Consider the following 18151-nt stretch of genomic DNA (forward strand, 5'->3'; position numbering starts at 1 on the left):
TGTCTTGCAATAACTATAAAGCACAATGACATTCTTTAGTCTGTGTCAATGTTTTGCAATAACTTGGTTGTTGTTTTCCTTTTATTAACTTAATTTGAAGACCTTTTCACTTATTGATGGCTCAGTTTAAGGATGCATCAAGCACTTTCTCTTTCTAAAATATAAAATAACCATTAATAAGAAAAGAGTGAGAAGTTTATGAATGTGGATGGTATTTTCCATACTTGGGTTTATTTCTTGGAAAATTTCCTTGGCTTTGGGCATTGCTCCTTTGTCTTGATCTTAAGCAAGGGTTCTTCATACTGGAATATTTTTAGTTTTTAATTTTTTATTCTTATTTTTCAATTAAAGTTGGAAGGAGGGTAAACAAGTATTAGTTTATCTTTAAAATCGATTGAGAATAAAGATGATTAATGTTTTTTGTTCCGTATTATGTTTATCTCATGAAATTTTTTAATCTGAACTAATTTGTTTGATAATATTGATCAAACTTCCAAATTTTCTGCTCAGGCGGTATCTTGCGTACGACTTGACTCCTGTTGCTGGAATAGCAGCACTTATATCCAGCAATGGTCATCATGCCAATGTTTACTCAAGGAGCTCAATTATGGCCCCTCTTCCTATGTCTGGTTGTATAAACATGCCTATTACTGTCTTAGGTTGTTTCCTTGTGTGTCACAATAGAGGCCGTTATCTCTTTAAATACCAAGACAGAGGGACTTTAGCCGAGGGACACTTTGATGCTGGAAATCAATTAATTGAATCTTGGAACAGAGAGGTGATGTCTTGTGTACGTGATTCCTATGTTGAAATGGTTTTGGAGATTCAAAAGCTAAGAAGAGATATTCCAAGTTCTATAATTGATTCTAGTGTCTGTTCTGCAATCAGTCTCTCTTTGAAGGCTTATGGAGATAAAATCTACTCCTTCTGGCCCCGTTCTTGTGAGAGGCATGTTCTGAGCGACCAACTTGGTAATCACGATAACAACCATCCAAGTACAACAGCAGTTGTTCTTAAAGCTGACTGGGAATGCCTTAAAGATCGGGTAATACATCCATTTTATTCTCGTATTGTTGACCTTCCAGTATGGCAGCTGTACTCAGGAACTTTGGTCAAGGCTGAAGAAGGTATGTTTCTTTCACAGCCAGGGAATGGGTTGCTTGGTAATTTACTTCCAGCTACTGTTTGCAGCTTTGTAAAGGAGCATTATCCTGTATTTTCAGTACCATGGGAATTGGTGACTGAAATCCTAGCTGTGGGTTTTTCAGTGCGAGAAATTAGACCTAAAATGGTTCGGGATCTCCTAAAAGTCTCTTCAAAACCAATTGCTCTGCGATCAGTTGACATGTATATAGATGTTCTTGAATATTGCTTGTCTGATTTTCAGCTAGCAGAGTCATCCAGCTCTGCCAGAGATAATGATCCTGCTAGTGCCAATGTTTTCTGTCGGGAGACTGATAACGGAATCACTTCTTCTCAGATGGGGTCTAATATCCACGGCTCCACTGGCATGGCCACTCGGGGATCAGCCAGTTCTGGAGATGCATTGGAAATGATGACAAGTTTGGGGAAGGCTCTATTTGATTTTGGTCGGGGTGTTGTTGAAGATATGGGTAGAGCAGGAACACCTGTGGCTTACAATGCGGCAGGCATAGATCAAATTCGGGACCAGAAGTTCATATCAATTGCTGCAGAACTCAAAGGCTTACCATTTCCAACTGCAACTAGCCATTTAAAAAAATTGGGCTTTTCTGAACTTTGGATTGGGAATAAAGAGCAACAGTCATTAATGGTTCCCTTGGGAGAAAAATTTATTCATCCTAAAATTTTAGACAGGCCTCTCTTAGGTGACATTTTTTCTAATTTTTCCCTTCAATCACTATTGAAACTGCGGAATTTCTCTCTTAATCTACTGGCCAATCATATGAAACTAATTTTCCATGAAGATTGGGTGAACCATGTAATGGGATCAAATATGGCTCCATGGCTTTCATGGGAGAAACTTCCTAGTTCTGGTAGTCAAGGTGGCCCTTCCCCTGAATGGATTAGAATATTCTGGAAAAGTTTTAGGGGCTCACAGGAAGAATTATCCCTTTTCTCTGATTGGCCCCTAATTCCTGCTTTTCTTGGTAGGCCAGTCTTGTGCCGTGTAAGAGAATGCCATCTGGTATTCATTCCTCCTCTTTTGGAGTACCCAACATCGACAAGTGGGATTTCAGAAAGAGAATCTGCTGGAAGTTATGAGAGTGGGGTTAGGGTGTCAAGGGGTAATACTTCTGAAGCTGAGTTAGCTGAGTCCTACATTTCAGCTTTTGAAAGATTCAAAACCAGTTATTCCTGGTTGTTTCCCATGTTAAACCAGTGTAACATACCCATATTTGATGAGGCATTCATAGACTGTGTTGCTTCAAACAGTTGTTTTTCTATGCCTGGTCGATCACTCGGCCATGTTATTGCATCCAAACTTGTGGCAGCTAAGCAAGCTGGGTATTTTACTGAACCTACTAATCTCTCAACTTCAAATTGTGATGCACTTTTTTCACTTTTTTCTGATGAATTTTTCTCCAATGACTGTCACTATGCACGTGAAGAAATTGAAGTTTTGCGTTCTCTCCCTATATATAAAACAGTTGTTGGTTCTTATACTAAGTTGCGAGGTCAAGATCAGTGTATGATTCCTTCAAATTCATTTCTAAAACCATATGATGAACGTTGTCTTTCTTATGCCATTGATTCAAATGAAAGTTCATTTCTTCGATCCCTTGGTGTGCTGGAGTTGCATGATCAACAGATCTTAGTACGCTTTGGCTTGCCTGGCTTTGAGGGGAAACCTCAGAATGAACAGGAGGAAATATTAATATACATTTTTAAAAATTGGCATGATCTTCAATCAGATCAATCTGTGGCTGAAGCTTTGAAAGAGACTAAATTTGTCAGAAATTCTGATGAGTTTTCAACAGATCTGTTGAAGCCCACGGATTTATTTGATCCTGGTGATGCTATATTAATTTCTATATTCTTTGGTGAGAGAAGAAAATTTCCTGGAGAAAGGTTCAGTACAGATGGATGGCTTCGAATACTAAGGAAGCTTGGGCTTCGAACTGCTACTGAAGTAGAGGTAATAATTGAATGCGCCAAAAGAGTTGAGTTTCTTGGAATTGAGTGCATGAAAACAGGAGATTTGGATGATTTTGAGGCAGACACAATCAACACTTGTTCTGAAGTTTCGCCTGAAGTGTGGGCATTAGGAGGATCTGTAGTTGAGTTTGTTTTCTCCAACTTTGCTCTTTTCTTTAGCAACAACTTCTGTGATCTTCTTGGCAATATTGCATGTGTACCTGCTGAACTGGGGTTTCCTAGTGTTGGTTGCAAGAGGGTGCTTGCTTCATATAATGAAGCTATTTTGTCTAAAGATTGGCCTCTAGCTTGGAGTTGTGCTCCCATTCTATCCAAACAACACACTGTTCCTCCAGAGTATTCATGGGGACCTCTGCATCTACAGAGTCCTCCTCCTTTTTGTACAGTTTTGAAGCACTTGCAAGTAAAAACGATACTTTTGGTTTACTTTTTATATCTATATATTACTTTCCTACATGTATTTTATGCTAGTTTTGTTTTTCCCTAGGTAATTGGGAGAAATGGAGGGGAAGATACTCTTGCTCATTGGCCCATTGCTTCAGGAATGAACATTGAGGAATGTACCTGCGAGATTTTGAAATATTTAGACAAAGTTTGGAGTTCACTTTCTTCATCAGGTGCTTCACTATTCTGATGTTTTTCCATTTAAGCTAAGAGTTAAGGAGATTAGGAGAAAAAAATGTCTGTTGCTACCAAAGATTTCAAAGAAAGAGTGTGGCTTATATTTTTTTTTGACAAGTTTTTTATTCTCCTTACCGAAATGATAGGTCTGTCACTGCTCCCACAATTACTAAACAGGGACCACTTGGGCAGCATCTGTCTGTGGACCTCCAGTTATTTTCTGTTGAGTTGATTAAGCACTTTTGCTTAGGTTGTTGATACAGATTATAGAGACATACCATGTATAAAAGCATAAAAGATGGTATATGCATTTTGTTGATGAATTTCTAACCACTTTTTCTTTTCCAGATGTGGCAGAGCTACACAAAGTGGCCTTCCTGCCTGTTGCAAACGGAACGCGCCTTGTGGCTGCTGATGCTCTTTTTGCTCGTTTGATGATTAATTTGTCTCCATTTGCTTTTGAACTTCCTACTGTATATCTCCCATTTGTAAAGATTCTTAAAGATTTGGGACTTCAGGACATGCTAACACTTTCTGCTGCAAAGGGTCTTCTATTAAATCTTCAGAAAGCTTGTGGATATCAGCGACTAAATCCCAATGAGCTCCGTGCAGTGATGGAAATTTTGAATTTCATTTGTGATCAGATTGTCGAGGGGAACACATTAGATGGGTTAAACTGGAAATCAGAAGCCATAGTTCCTGATGATGGCTGCAGACTAGTTCATTCAGCGTCCTGTGTCTATGTTGATTCTTATGGTTCTCGATATGTCAAATGTATTGATACTTCCAGAATTAGATTTGTCCATGCAGATCTTCCAGAGGGAGTCTGTATTATGCTTTGCATAAAAAAGTTGTCTGACATTGTCTTAGAGGTAGATTTTAGATACATTTTTGTATTTGTTTTTATCTAAGTTTTATCTGCATAAGGCTTTTACTTACTGGGATGTTTCTGTCTGGGCTTTTAGGAACTGGATGAGAATCACACACTACAGACTTTAGGTTCTCTGGGGTCTGTTTCACTAGTGACCATCAAACAGAAGTTATCAAGCAAGTCTCTTCAAACTGCTGTCTGGACTATTGTTAATAGCATGGGCAGCTACATTCCTGCATTCAATAGCTTTTCATTGGACACAATGGAATGCTTATTGAACTCTACTGCAGAAAAGCTTCAATTTGTCAAGTCTCTTAAAACAAAATTTCTGCTCTTGCCCAATTTGGTAGATGTTACACGTGCAGGCAAAGATTTCATAATCCCAGAGTGGAAGAATGATTCTGCACATCAAACGCTTTATTTTATGAACCAATCAAGATCCCGTATTCTAGTTGCTGAGCCACCAACTTATATTTCCCTTTTTGATCTCATTGCTATTATAGTCAGCCAGATATTAGGCTCTCCTATCATATTGCCTATTGGGTCTTTATTTGGTTGTCCTGAAGGATCTGAGATTGCAGTTGTTAATGTTTTGAAACTTTGCTCTGATAAGAAAGAAGTTGAACCCGTAAATGGGAGCAGCAATATGGTTGGCAAAGAAATATTGCCACAAGATGCACGTCTTGTGCAGTTCCATCCATTGAGGCCCTTTTATTCTGGCGAAATAGTGGCTTGGCGGTCTCAACATGGTGAAAAACTGAAATATGGTAAGGTTTCAGAAGATGTAAGATCATCTGCAGGTCAAGCTCTGTACAGACTTAAAATTGAAGTTTCCCCGGGGGATACACAAAGTTTCCTTTCATCACATGTATTTTCATTTAAAAGTGTATCAGCAAGCAGTCCCCTAAAAGAATCATTGGTGCATGAAAGCCATGTATTAGGCAGTAACAGGCCCCATGTTGATTTCCCCGAGAGCTCAGGAAGGGGAGAAAGCTACTCTCAGGTTTAGCCCTTGGAACTTGTTACTAATCACAAGTATTATTTAGCACAAATTTGCATTCATTTCAGGCAATGGCATTGGAATTCGTGACCCATCCTGTGCTTTCCAATAACATACATGAACAATATGAATCAGCAAATGAGAGAGATTTTTTTAGTTGTTAAGGTTGGGATGAAACATAAAGCACATAATTAAGAAATTTTTCTTTAGTTTGAGGCTAAGGTCACAGAATCAAGAAGCATATAATCCTTTTCAATTGTTAGCTATTTTGCTCAAGGCTTTCTTCCTTTAACTGTTGCATATCTTGTTACCATTTATTTAATCATTCTTAAAATACATATTCATGTTGTTTTATATTTGGTATTGCTTGCATGTTGATGTGCTTAAACTGAATGAGAAGTATCTTTGTGTAAATAGGTGCAGCCTGTGAGAGATCAGTCTGGCAAAGTTTCAGCTGCAGAACTGGTGCAGGCTGTCAATGAAATACTCTCTGCTGCTGGGATCAAAATGGACGTGGAAAAGCAGGCTCTATTTCAAAGAACAATAAATTTGCAAGAAAATCTGAAAGAGTCTCAGGCAGCTCTTGTGTTGGAACAGGTTGGTGATTTTAATTTTTAGTACTATGGTTTCTTAGCATTGTGTAATACTGTTATGAATAGGGGAGTACGGACACATGTTACTCTTTAGGTATTGGCTCTTCCGTTGTCTTGTAATCTGTTATCTGTATGGATGTTTCAACTTTCAATTCCATGCGTTAAATCAATTGATATTCCTGGAATAATTGAAGTTTTACACCGCTCTTCTGTTTCTGTTTTCTACCCTGTAAATCAAAGTGTTAATATTTTTCTTTCTGAATAGGAATTTTGCATGTGGGCATTCTAATTTCCCAATCATTTGAAAACCTGTTTATAGTTTGTTTGAGCATGCATATACAAGCCCGTTGTTAGTTACCACACATCAAACATGGAAAATTTGAAGTTTTGGTCTGCATTTCAAATTCAGAGTTTCAGATATCTTAAAAATAGGTTTCTAATTGGCAATTTGGATATCCACTAGCCAAATTGCATAAGTTTGGTATTGCATATCAGTTGTTTAAGGCTTTAGGGATAGTTTTAAAGTGTAGAAACGAGTAATGATTGAAGTAGCTTCCTTGATGCTTTGTAATGCATATATCTGGTAGAGTTAATCTTTATGATAAGTTTGGAATGACATCATCATTATACATTGTACAGGAAAGGGTTGAAAAGGCAACAAAAGAGGCTGATACAGCAAAAGCAGCATGGGTTTGTCGGGTTTGTCTGAGTTCAGAGGTTGATATAACTATAGTTCCTTGTGGTCATGTATTGTGTCGTAGATGTTCTTCTGCAGTGTCAAGGTGTCCCTTTTGTCGGCTTCAGGTTACAAAAGCTATCAGAATTTTTCGTCCGTAATATCTCCAATGCTTTTGTGATCATTTTATTTGGACATTGTCAGAGTTCCATTCGCCAATATAGGCTAACTGAAGTTGGCTAAGATTAATCGGGTTACATTGGACTCTGACGTGAATATTATGTTTTTGTGATTGAGCCCCAAAAATGGGTACTGTTGAATTTTTTTGTAAATAGGCCTCAATGAAAAAAAGGTTTGGTAAATTAGCCTGTACCTTAACGTAGTTTCACATTATTTTTTTTTTTGAGAAAAAGGGTAATGCAGACAGTATTTTAAAATAAATTTAAGCCAATGTGGTTAAACGATTAAATATTATTAGATGTCAGTGTAAAGAAAAACAGGACAAAACTAAGTCTTTTCAAATAATCATAAAAGGATTTTATATTACTTGTACACCTATTTTCTAATAAATAAAAAAGAAAAAAGAAAATAAAAATCCATCAACAATAATTTCTCAAAATGGGTATTAGTGTAGTATTACCTTAAAAGAAGGAAGGAAACGGCTTTTGGAAGTGCCTGTGTTGCTGGAATAAAAGCAAGTGAAAATGACTTATAAAATAGCTATAGTCTATAGCCAAAATCATCAGGCATCAAATGCATCCAGTGAATTCAACTGCAGGTGCGCCAAACATGACTCACTTTGATTTTCAAAGTTGTCTTTGCTCTCACAACTTTAGAAACATGGATAATGACTGAGAGTTCTCTTTGAATATTAGTTCAAAGAACAACCACATGTGTGATTCTCTTTGACTTTTAAAGGGGTTCTTTGCTCTCACAGTCCTTAGAAATATGACTAATAATAATTGAGACTCTTTGAATTAATCATTCAAAATGATCTCCCACATTTCTGATTCTTTTTTATTTTTATAAGGTTGCACAGTTATAACTATTGCAATCGCTGATTCTTCATACCGCTTTTTAACTATCTCCGCAAGACATCTAAGAAGTAATTAAGAAATAAGTAAAGCCTCCGTTTTTACTGCCTCAAACTGGTAATAATTTCTAAATTGAACTTCAAACAAATTAAGCAAGTTAGACATATGTATGTATTGCATTTTATCTACGTACTGGTTCTCGGTGGCTCTTGTGGACGCCATACTCATCATCTTCAGTCGTCGTCTTCTATTATCTACATATATAGACGGCATTTGATTAAAATTAACACATAATAACAAGTTAGAACATATCACTTATTAACAAAAGAGCACTTAGCTTACTGGACTCTATCTTAATTTATTGAACATGGTATTGGTAAATTGAGGACTTTCCTAACACTGTTATTAAATGCATATACTTTGGACCATTAAAGTTCAAATTAATTATAATTTTATAGGACGTAACAGCTATTAGTCAAATTAATTTGTGGTTTTTCTATTGTATATCTGTATGTGTCATTATGATTTATTATCTCCATTTCTATATGAAATACATTTTTAAAATTTATTTATCTTTTTTTATAAGATACTTTAATTTTCAAATTACCCTGTGAATTTTTTATACTTAAATATCTTTAATTATTTTACAATAAATACTGTTAATTATAAAGCAATAAGATTTTAAGATTGAATAATAGGACTAATGCACATTTGTTAATTAATTAATTAATTAATTAATTAATTAATTAGGTGGAGAGTAATTAAGTAAAAAGAGTAAGATTTTATTTAAAGGAGTAAAAAGAGTAAGATGATGAGTCTTAATAATAACTTTAAAGAAGATTTAAAAATAATATAAATTATTAATAAATTTAATGATATTATTTGTTAACTAAATTTTTAGGGACGCAAACGTTGAACAATTTTCTGGACTAATTAAGTGTCCAAGATATATAACGTTTCTTTACATCGATAAATAGAATATTAATTGATAGCTAGCAAGAAATTTCAAGTTTTAACTTTACTTGACATAAGGCATGCATGCCCTTCATTTTAAGGCACCACTTTTTCCAGTGGTTAGTTCACTAATGTTGAAAAAACTCTTCAACAAAGAAAGAAATTCAAAACTTTAAATATATTCTACTGCAAAAGGACAAGTTGTCAACTTTTCCAAAAACTTTAGTCAAAAACCTACTCAAATATAAAATTCATAAACACACAAAATTAACTACCTCATCAATGATGCCATTCCAACGCACATGTAGTCAATTATGCCAATGTCAAATATCATTAAAAAATTATACTATCTAGAGAGTCATTATTCCTAAGGATAATTTATATGCTGACGACTGAGTATTGACCTAAAGAGAGACTTAAAAAATAAATTTGAGATTATTTATTTTAAATGAGAGAAGATTATGTTAGTTATTTTATTGATTGAGTCATATACTTTGGTAGAGTCATATGTAAAACTATATTGTATTTGAGAATAATTGATCTATCTAACAGCAAAAATTTATGTTTGATTTATATTATATGTTAAAATTTTCAAGATCAATTATATGATCCTTTATTAAAATATCAAGAAAACATATTGTGGAATTCATATTGTGAAAGTTTAGAAAAAAATTATTTTACTCATTTCTTCAAACAAGAAATTTTCACTCTTTGTTATTCTTATTCTCTTTTAAAGAATTTGTCTGTTTTCTTTATTTGTTTCAATCCTTGAACAATTCACTGATACTAAGAGAGAATTTGCGATTCTAAGAGAAAAAATTGTTTATTCTTACATAAGAATTATGGTAAGTAATTTGAAATTTGTTTAATCGATCTTTCTTTATCTATTATTTCTATTATTTTAATTAATCTAATATATTATTATACTAACATCTTTTAAAAATAAAAAATAACAATCTAATATTTTAAAATAATTTAATAATCTTTTCCCTTACTAAAAGAGATATTTAGATATTCTTATCTAAATAATTATTGAATTATTTTTAGGGTGTTACATCAATGATAATTACATATCATAGACAAGATTAATCTTTGATCCATTAGATTAAGAATCACCAATTATTTCTCACTCATCAAAAAAAAAAAAACCTCTTTTACTTTATATAAAGTAATGAGAGACACTTGTTTTATTAGTAGAATCCTTACCTTTGCACCGGTCTTGTGAATTGTGCCTATATAAACAGTACCGAAACCTCAAAGAAAGCACACATCATTAGAAGTGAATTTACAAAGAAATTCAAAAGCAAAGCAAGAATCATGAATTCCAATATTTGCAATTGGAAACAAAATCAGGTTCTTCCCACAGAGGAAGCAAAGGGGGATGACACTTACCTCTCAGCTTTGACACTATGCTTCAGCCGAATTTTCCCTGCAATCTTGAACGCTGCTGTTGATCTGAATTTGTTTGATATCATAGCCAAGGCAGAGAGTTCATCTTTGTCAGCCTCGGAAATTGCTTCTTTGCTGCTTCCAAATCCACACCCTCAATTGGCTAATAGGCTTGAACGCATATTGCCTGTGTTGGCAAGTTACTCTCTTCTCAATTGCTCCATTCGCACCAATGAAGATGGTGTGAGAGAGAGACTCTATGCTCTCTCACCAATTGGTCAATACTTTGCGTGTGACAACGATGGAGGCTCTTTGGGTCCTCTCTCAAGCTTATTTCATCGTGGATATTTTCACGTCTTGTAAGTAACCATGCATTTATTTCTTTTTTTTTTCAGAGACAAATATTAATTTGTTAAAGTGTTAATTTTTATTAATAAAAGAGATTAAATTCTTATTTTTTTCTTTTTTAATCATCCTATACATTTTATATATCTCTACCATGCATTTCCTCTAAGAGTAATATTATTCTCTTACTAAAAAAATTCAAATTCATCGTGTTTTTTTTTTACATTTTTCTTTATATTACTCCCTCGTATTGCTCATTATTGTAGAAAGTATGGTAAAAAAAAAATTGGAATAACAATATTACTTATTACTTGTTACTTAAAGCTATTTACGTTAGATAAATTTCTTAACAAGTATTCACTATAGGGTAAAAAATCATAGGAAATAAAGAGAAAAGATGAATCAAATTGATATAAAATTAACTTATATATATCTTAATTTATGAATAAGTTATATGAAACAACTTATAAAAAGTTAAAAGGCACAAGTTAATGTTAATTTTTGGAGAGAAAAAATTATTTATTTCACCTTTTTAAATTTTTTTTGCTAATAGATTTTCCTTATCCAACCAAATTGTGACTCTTATTTCACGAAGGACAACATGTCTCATTGACTTTTTTTAGCAGCAATAATGTATGAACATATTATTACTTTAAATATCTCATTAATATTTATCATTTTTTTTCCAATCTTGTCATATCACTCATCTACTTTTATCTCTACCTGCTCTTCTATTTTATTTTAGTTTAGTTTTGAGTGTCCACTAGCTAGAGTTTAGATTCCTACCAATTATTTTCTGTTTTCAATACATTAAATAGGAAGGATGTAAAGGATGCAATTATGGACCCTAACAACAACGACCATTTCCAAAATGTCCATGGAATGCCTCCTTATCAATATATGAAGACAGACGAAGAACTTAATAAACTATTTAACAAAGCGCTAGCTCAAACTGGTCCACCTGCAATGAAAATGCTCCTTAAACTATACAAAGGATTTGAACAAGTATCAACACTGGTTGATGTTGGAGGTGGAGTTGGTGAGACCTTAAAACAGATTATCTTTGACTACCCATCGATCAAAGGAATTAATTTTGATTTGCCTCAAGTGATTCAAGATGCACCACCCCATCCAGGTAACATAGTATTTTAATTAATGATGGAGCAATTGAGTTCCAAAAAATTGAAATATTAAGTTTATTCGTTAAGGAATCTAACTCAATTGATTGAACAAAGTATATAAAATATTATAAATTAATTTCTTGATATTGTCTTTAATTTTCATGAATAAAAAATTCTTAACATTTTTTTTTAATGAATAGGAATAGAACATGTTGAAGGAGATATGTTTGAAAGTGTTCCCAAGGGTGATGCCATTTTACTTAAGGTTAGTGAGCTATGCCAAATAATCAAATATAAATTTAAAACAATTCAAATAACATAAAATGTTGTAACTAATCACATTTTTTTTTCTTTCTGTATCTTGTGATTTCAGCTTGTATGTCACAATTGGTTAGACGAAGACTGTGTAAAGTTTTTAAGGAATTGCCACAAAGCTTTGCCACAACATGGGAAGGTGATTGTTATAGACTATATAATTCCAGAAGTTCCGGATTCAAGCAAAATTTCTATGCAAACTTGTGTTGCTGATAGTCTCATGTTTTTAGTAACAAGTGGAAAGGAAAGAACTGAGAAAGAATTTGAGAGCTTGTGCAGGAATTCTGGATTTTCTGGATTTCATGTTGCATGTAGAGACTCACCGTCGGTTCTATCAGTGGTGGAATTTTATAAATAAAATTTATGCTATTACTTGTGAAGGATGATGACGAGCATCATAAATAAAATCAGTTCTTGAAGGATGATGACGAGCATCATAAATAAAATCACTTATCATATTTATGCTATATATCACTTAGAATTTGGATATGTTAGCAATTTTCATAATGTTGAAGGAAGAATATTGTACCAAATCATAAAAGGAAATAATGTCTAATGATTCTAATCTATGAAGAATCTATTTTATTGATGATGATGTTGTCTTTCTTAGAGCTTCCACTTTGATAATTTTTATGCATGCAATAGCTTGGCTTAAGTCAACAACACATTGGATATGCCTTTATTCTTTTTTTTTTATTCTTTTTATTTTTGAAGCAGCATCCCCCTTAGGATAGCGATCAAGCTCAATCCAAGTGTTATACACTCGTGTTCTGGTTTCAGTTTAAAATTTGTGATTGTAATTATTAAGTATATATCAAAATGATTTAAAATTAATTTTATCAAAATTAATATTTTCTAACTTTAAAATAAACGGACACTTAATTAATTGCATCAACAATATACTATATAAATTATTTCATTCTTATTATAGATCATTTTATTAGCCCAAAACATGTTATACAAAACACATATGTAAAGGAATATTAATTAATTGTTTAATATATTTAAATATTTTTATATTTTTAAAATACATTTTTTTTATTTTTATAAAAATATTCATTTTTAACTCTTACAATTGTAAAAAAATATATATATACTTTTAATCATTAGTTAGAATAAAATTACACTATCTATTCCGTTAAATATAACGATTAATGTGCATGATTAAAAATTTAATAAAGATTAATATTAAAAACACCATATTTTAGGTACATCAAACTTTTTCAGTATTTACTAATACGAAGTATCAAACGGATATCCAAAAGAAAAACGAAATAACGAATGCAGCAATATTTAGTCCCAGTCCAAATAGTCAAGGCCAACACCCAACTCATAATAAATGTCATAGATAGCGGCCAAGTCGACTAGGACCTCATTTCATTCCAATAAATATTCATTTAAAATTACAAAAATAAAAAGAGAGAAATATGATAAATGAAAATAAAAAAATAAATAAATGAGAATATACGAGAAATAAAGAGTAAATTACAGTATTTGGGTGAAAAGAGACAAAGAGTAAATTACAGTATTTAGGTTGAAGAGAAATAGTACGATAAACTCTAATATTTTTAAATTATTTTCCCTTTTTCTCCTTTTTGTGAAACAACAACAAAAATTTCATCCTCGAAGAAATTAAGAGATATGTCTACATTTAATATTTAATCCTACTCAAAAGAGGATTACTTCCAAAAAAATAACAAATCTTGATCCTTGGTGTTTTTATATTTTTAGTATCTATTGTAAAGTGTGACGTTAAATGATTATCAATTATAATTTTTTAGCAGAAATGACAAAACAATTAATATGTCGCATCAATAACAGCTGGAAAAAAAAACTATTAATAAAATGGCTTCGAGTGATTATTCTTCTAAGGATTAGTTACATGTGATGGAGAAATAATGCCTATATAAACATTATAAAAATTGAAGAAGGTACACAGCAACTAAACATTAGTAATTAAAAAATGAGTTCCAATTCCAAAGAAGTAACAAAGGTCGAGGACCCTTACCTGCAGTTCTAAATGCTGCTATTGATCTCAATTTGTTTGATATCTTAGCAAAGTCACAAAGTTCATGTGATTCAACTTTATCAGCTTCTGAAATTGCTTCTTTGCTTAATAATCAACACCCACAATTGGCAACTAGGCTTGAACGCATATTAATAACCTTTGTTGGCAAGTTACTCTCTTCTAAATTGCTCCATTCGCACCAATGAAGATGGTAAGAGAGAAAGAGTTTATGCTCTCTCACCGGTTGGTCAATACTTTGCATTTGATAAGGATGAAGGAAACTCTTTGGCTCCTCTATCAACTTTAATCCATCGTGGATTTCATGACATGTGGTAATTACTAATCATTTGTTTACAAAGAAAGACTTCATTGAAAAGGATGCAATTGTGGACCCTAACAACAATAACCATTTTGAATATGTGCATGGAATACCACCATATGATTATATGGAGAAAAATGCAGAGCTGAATGACATTTTTTTTTTACAAAGCAAGAATCCTCGATGCCCCACTAGAATTGAAAAGGGCACTCAAATTATACATAGGATTTGAGAGAGTGTCAATACTGGTTGATGTAGGAGGTGGAGTTGGAGAGACCCTCAAACAACTTCTCCCAAAATATCCTTCAATGAAAGGAATTAATTTTGATTTGCCTCAGGTGATTCAAAAAGCACCACCTCATCAAGGTAACATACATTAGTTTTTCTTTAATTTATATAAATAAACTGACTATAAATATTTTGAAAGATGGGTTGGGTTTTGAGGAAAGAAATGTAGAATAAGTTTTGCCAAAATTATTAATTAGAAAAACTCATTATTGTTTGAAGGTATAGAGCATATTGAGGGAGATATGTTTGAAAGTGTTCCAACTGGTGATGTCATTTTGATGAAGGTTAGTGAACTACATGAGGGTTCAATTTTATATTTTTAAACAATTCACTACAAGAAACAAGCTCGTTTGCCAGGGGCGGATTCCCTGGGAAAAGAACAAAAAGCCCTGGGAAATGGACGTTTGCCAGGGATTTTGCCAGGGGCTGAATCCCTGGGAAAAACGCCCATCGCAAATCAGTTTGCCAGGGATTTCACCCCTGGCAAAAAAACGAGGGGCTGGCCCTGGCAAAATCCCTGACAAAATCCCTGTCAAAATCTCTGTCTTAGCCCCTATCTTCTCACTGATTTAATTTAACAAACAGTTTAACTTTTAAAAAATATCAGACTTTTGACTACACAAATTTAAAAACCGATTTTCCTCTAAATTAAAAAAAACAGTTTTAGTAAATAACCAGTTTTCCATAATAATTAACAAAATGCTATGTATTTTTGTGCATTCTAGTATAACAATAACTACACATAATCCACAAATCTACCTAAAAAGCATATATTCAACAACATGCATATATTCTATTTTGTTAAAAAATAAAAAAACATGCATATATATTCCATAAATAATTTGAATATTCAACAACATGCATATATTCAATAACATCCAACATCATCATCAACATATATCATTCTATATAACATATTTATTAAAATTTCGAATAAAAACAAAGAAAAAATGTTTTACTCTAATTAAACAGTTTTAAAAATAACAGTTTTATTATACATTTTTTTCTCTAATTTTAACATTTTTTCTAACTAAACTGTTTTATAAACAGTTTTAAAAATGTTAACATCATATATTATATATAAACAGTTTTATATAAACAGTTTTATTAAACAGATCATGCAAAATTAAACAGTTTTATTAAACAAAAAAATTATACAGTTTCTAATTAAACAGTTTTATTAACAACAAAATTCGAAATATATATAAACATCATATATTATAACACATCATGCAAGTAGAAACATCATATTTTCTTTGACAGATCATGCAAAATTATAACATCATATATATAAACATCATATATCTAAAATTATAAGTAGAAAAATTACTAACTTGTTGAAGCTTGAGAGAACAAATTCAGAGAGCAAGGAGCAGCAGGAGGAGGCAAATTTGGACACTGATACAATAAAAAATATTTATGTTAATAAGTAGTAACAAATAAAAACAGAAAAATATAATAAGTGAAAAGAGTGTTACCAAATTATAGAACAAGTGTATGAACTGAATGATAATGGACTGAAAATGAACTGGTGAGGATGGAAATGGAAACCGAAAATTTTTCTAAGTTTCAAAAACACAACACTGAGCATGAGGATAAACACGCGGTTTGGCTATATAGTGTAAAAAAACCCAGGGAATAACTCACGGAATGCCCCTCGCAAAACAACAGAGTCAAAGGCTAACCTCCTAGCTTCAGCTATATGAGCAGAACGGTGCAGCTAGGAAAGCAGGGATTCCTTTTTGCCAGGGGCTGCAAGCCATTTCCGAGGGGTAACACCCCTGTCACGTCTGGGCCGCACAGCTTTTTGCAGTGCATGGTCATGTCGTGTTGACTTATGGGAAGATTCCGTCAGCTTTACAGAAAACGAGGGCATACCCGTGTGTTTGGCCGTGTGAAAACAACATGCTGTTTTAAAATTCATTTCCCGCTCTTTTTTTTGCCAAGGCTTTTGTATTTTTGCGAGGGACAAACCCCTGTGTAAATGTAAGTGGTCCCAGCCTTCTCAAATGTCATTTTGCCAGGGGTTTCCTTGGCTTAGTCCCTGGGAAATTTGCCAGGGGTTAATGTCCCTGTCAAAAATCCCTGGCAAATGGGCATATTTCTTGTAGTGATTCAAGATGTAGCATAAATAACTTTTAATTACATTTTCTTATTTTTTGTCTTTGGTCATTTCAGTTTGTATGTCACAGTTGGGCAGATGAAGATGGTATAAAGTTTCTAAGAAATTGTCACAAAGCCTTGCTACAACATGGAAAAGTGGTTGTTTTCGAATATATAATTCCAGAAGTGCCGAATCCAAGGTATATATCTAAGCATACTTGTACTCTAGACAATGTCATGTTTTTAGCACAAGGTCGAAGAGAAAGAACTCAGGGTGAATTTGAGAACTTGTGGAAGGTTTTTCCAAGTTTGATGTTGCAAGTAGTGACATCTCATCTACGCTAGGAGTGATGGAATTCTATAAATAGATATTGCAGAGTAGTAATTTGATATGATAGCTCTATCAAATGTTACATTGATGACTTAAAAGACTTTAAATAAATTGGGCCTAGGTTAATTGTTAGCACTTAGCAGTTGCCTTTTACTTTTAATTTAAGTTCCCTATAATCTGATGTTGGCACAAGGAATGTTATTCCAATGGTTAGCAACTATATATCAGATTATTTATGTTATATTGCTTTTGAGACTATGGAATCATGAATAAAAAGTTTCTAGTTTTCTTTTATCCCTTTGTTCTACTTTCTTTAGCATAACTCTAGATATTGAATAAATAGCAGCAACACCCTAACAATTTGGTGCTTTCGTTCGCTGCCACAACGCTTCCTAATTAAAGTTGCTGGTCAAGAAATTGATGAAGCTCTATAATAACTAATGTATGTCTAATTACTGGGAGGGTTGGGAGCTTTACAGACTCAAATGGAAAACTAGCAAATGCTCTCTTTCAACAAACCATATATGATTCCTTTAAGGAGCATGTGAGTTCGATGTCATTTCGTTACAATAAATTCTCATACCTTGCAAGAATTTACGAGAAACATTATCAAATATATGACAGAAAATAGACACACATAAACTCACAAGACACAAAAATTTTAACGTGAAAACTGCATTAATATAAGGATAAAAATCACGTTAAAACTAAAAAATATATAGCTTCACTCTTATCAATAAGGGTTAAAAAAAATCTCCAACAAATACATATGTTTACAATTAGAGGTGTTGTTGATATTTTCTCATTCAACAAACTATGGAGTTTTTCGTTTATAATTAGAGTTTTGCATATATAATTTTCACTATATAAAAGTCTACAACTAAGATGAAATCTCTATAAAATTATATATATATATATATATATATATATATATATATATATATATATATATATATATATATATATATATATATATATATATATATATATATATATATATATATATATATATATATATATATATATATATATATATATATATATA

General features: G+C 32.7%; 2 protein-coding genes and 1 pseudogene across 2 annotated transcripts in view; all 3 read left to right on the top strand.

The window, feature by feature from the left end:
• Positions 1 to 7261, top strand: part of LOC100818243 (sacsin) — a 35658-nt gene extending 28397 nt beyond the window's left edge. Inside the window, exons 8-13 of the mRNA XM_006605356.4 lie at positions 511 to 3541; positions 3626 to 3755; positions 4108 to 4631; positions 4725 to 5633; positions 6048 to 6227; positions 6863 to 7261. Of these exons, the coding sequence (XP_006605419.1) occupies positions 511 to 3541; positions 3626 to 3755; positions 4108 to 4631; positions 4725 to 5633; positions 6048 to 6227; positions 6863 to 7060 (4972 nt within the window). The 3' untranslated portion in view covers positions 7061 to 7261. The remainder of the gene's footprint in view (positions 1 to 510; positions 3542 to 3625; positions 3756 to 4107; positions 4632 to 4724; positions 5634 to 6047; positions 6228 to 6862) is intronic.
• Positions 7262 to 10152: 2891 nt separating this feature from the next.
• Positions 10153 to 12721, top strand: LOC100793053 (isoliquiritigenin 2'-O-methyltransferase-like). Its single transcript, NM_001255838.3, has 4 exons — positions 10153 to 10635; positions 11440 to 11756; positions 11943 to 12007; positions 12116 to 12721. The coding sequence occupies exons 1-4, from the start codon at positions 10205 to 10207 to the stop codon at positions 12413 to 12415; spliced, it is 1113 nt and encodes a 370-aa protein (NP_001242767.2). The 5' UTR covers positions 10153 to 10204; the 3' UTR covers positions 12416 to 12721.
• Positions 12722 to 14267: 1546 nt separating this feature from the next.
• Positions 14268 to 17400, top strand: LOC100789190 (isoliquiritigenin 2'-O-methyltransferase-like; annotated as a pseudogene).
• Positions 17401 to 18151: the final 751 nt, after the last annotated feature.

The sequence above is a fragment of the Glycine max genome, chromosome 20 (assembly GCF_000004515.6).
Source record: "Glycine max cultivar Williams 82 chromosome 20, Glycine_max_v4.0, whole genome shotgun sequence".
In the NCBI taxonomy this organism is placed as follows: domain Eukaryota; kingdom Viridiplantae; phylum Streptophyta; class Magnoliopsida; order Fabales; family Fabaceae; genus Glycine; species Glycine max.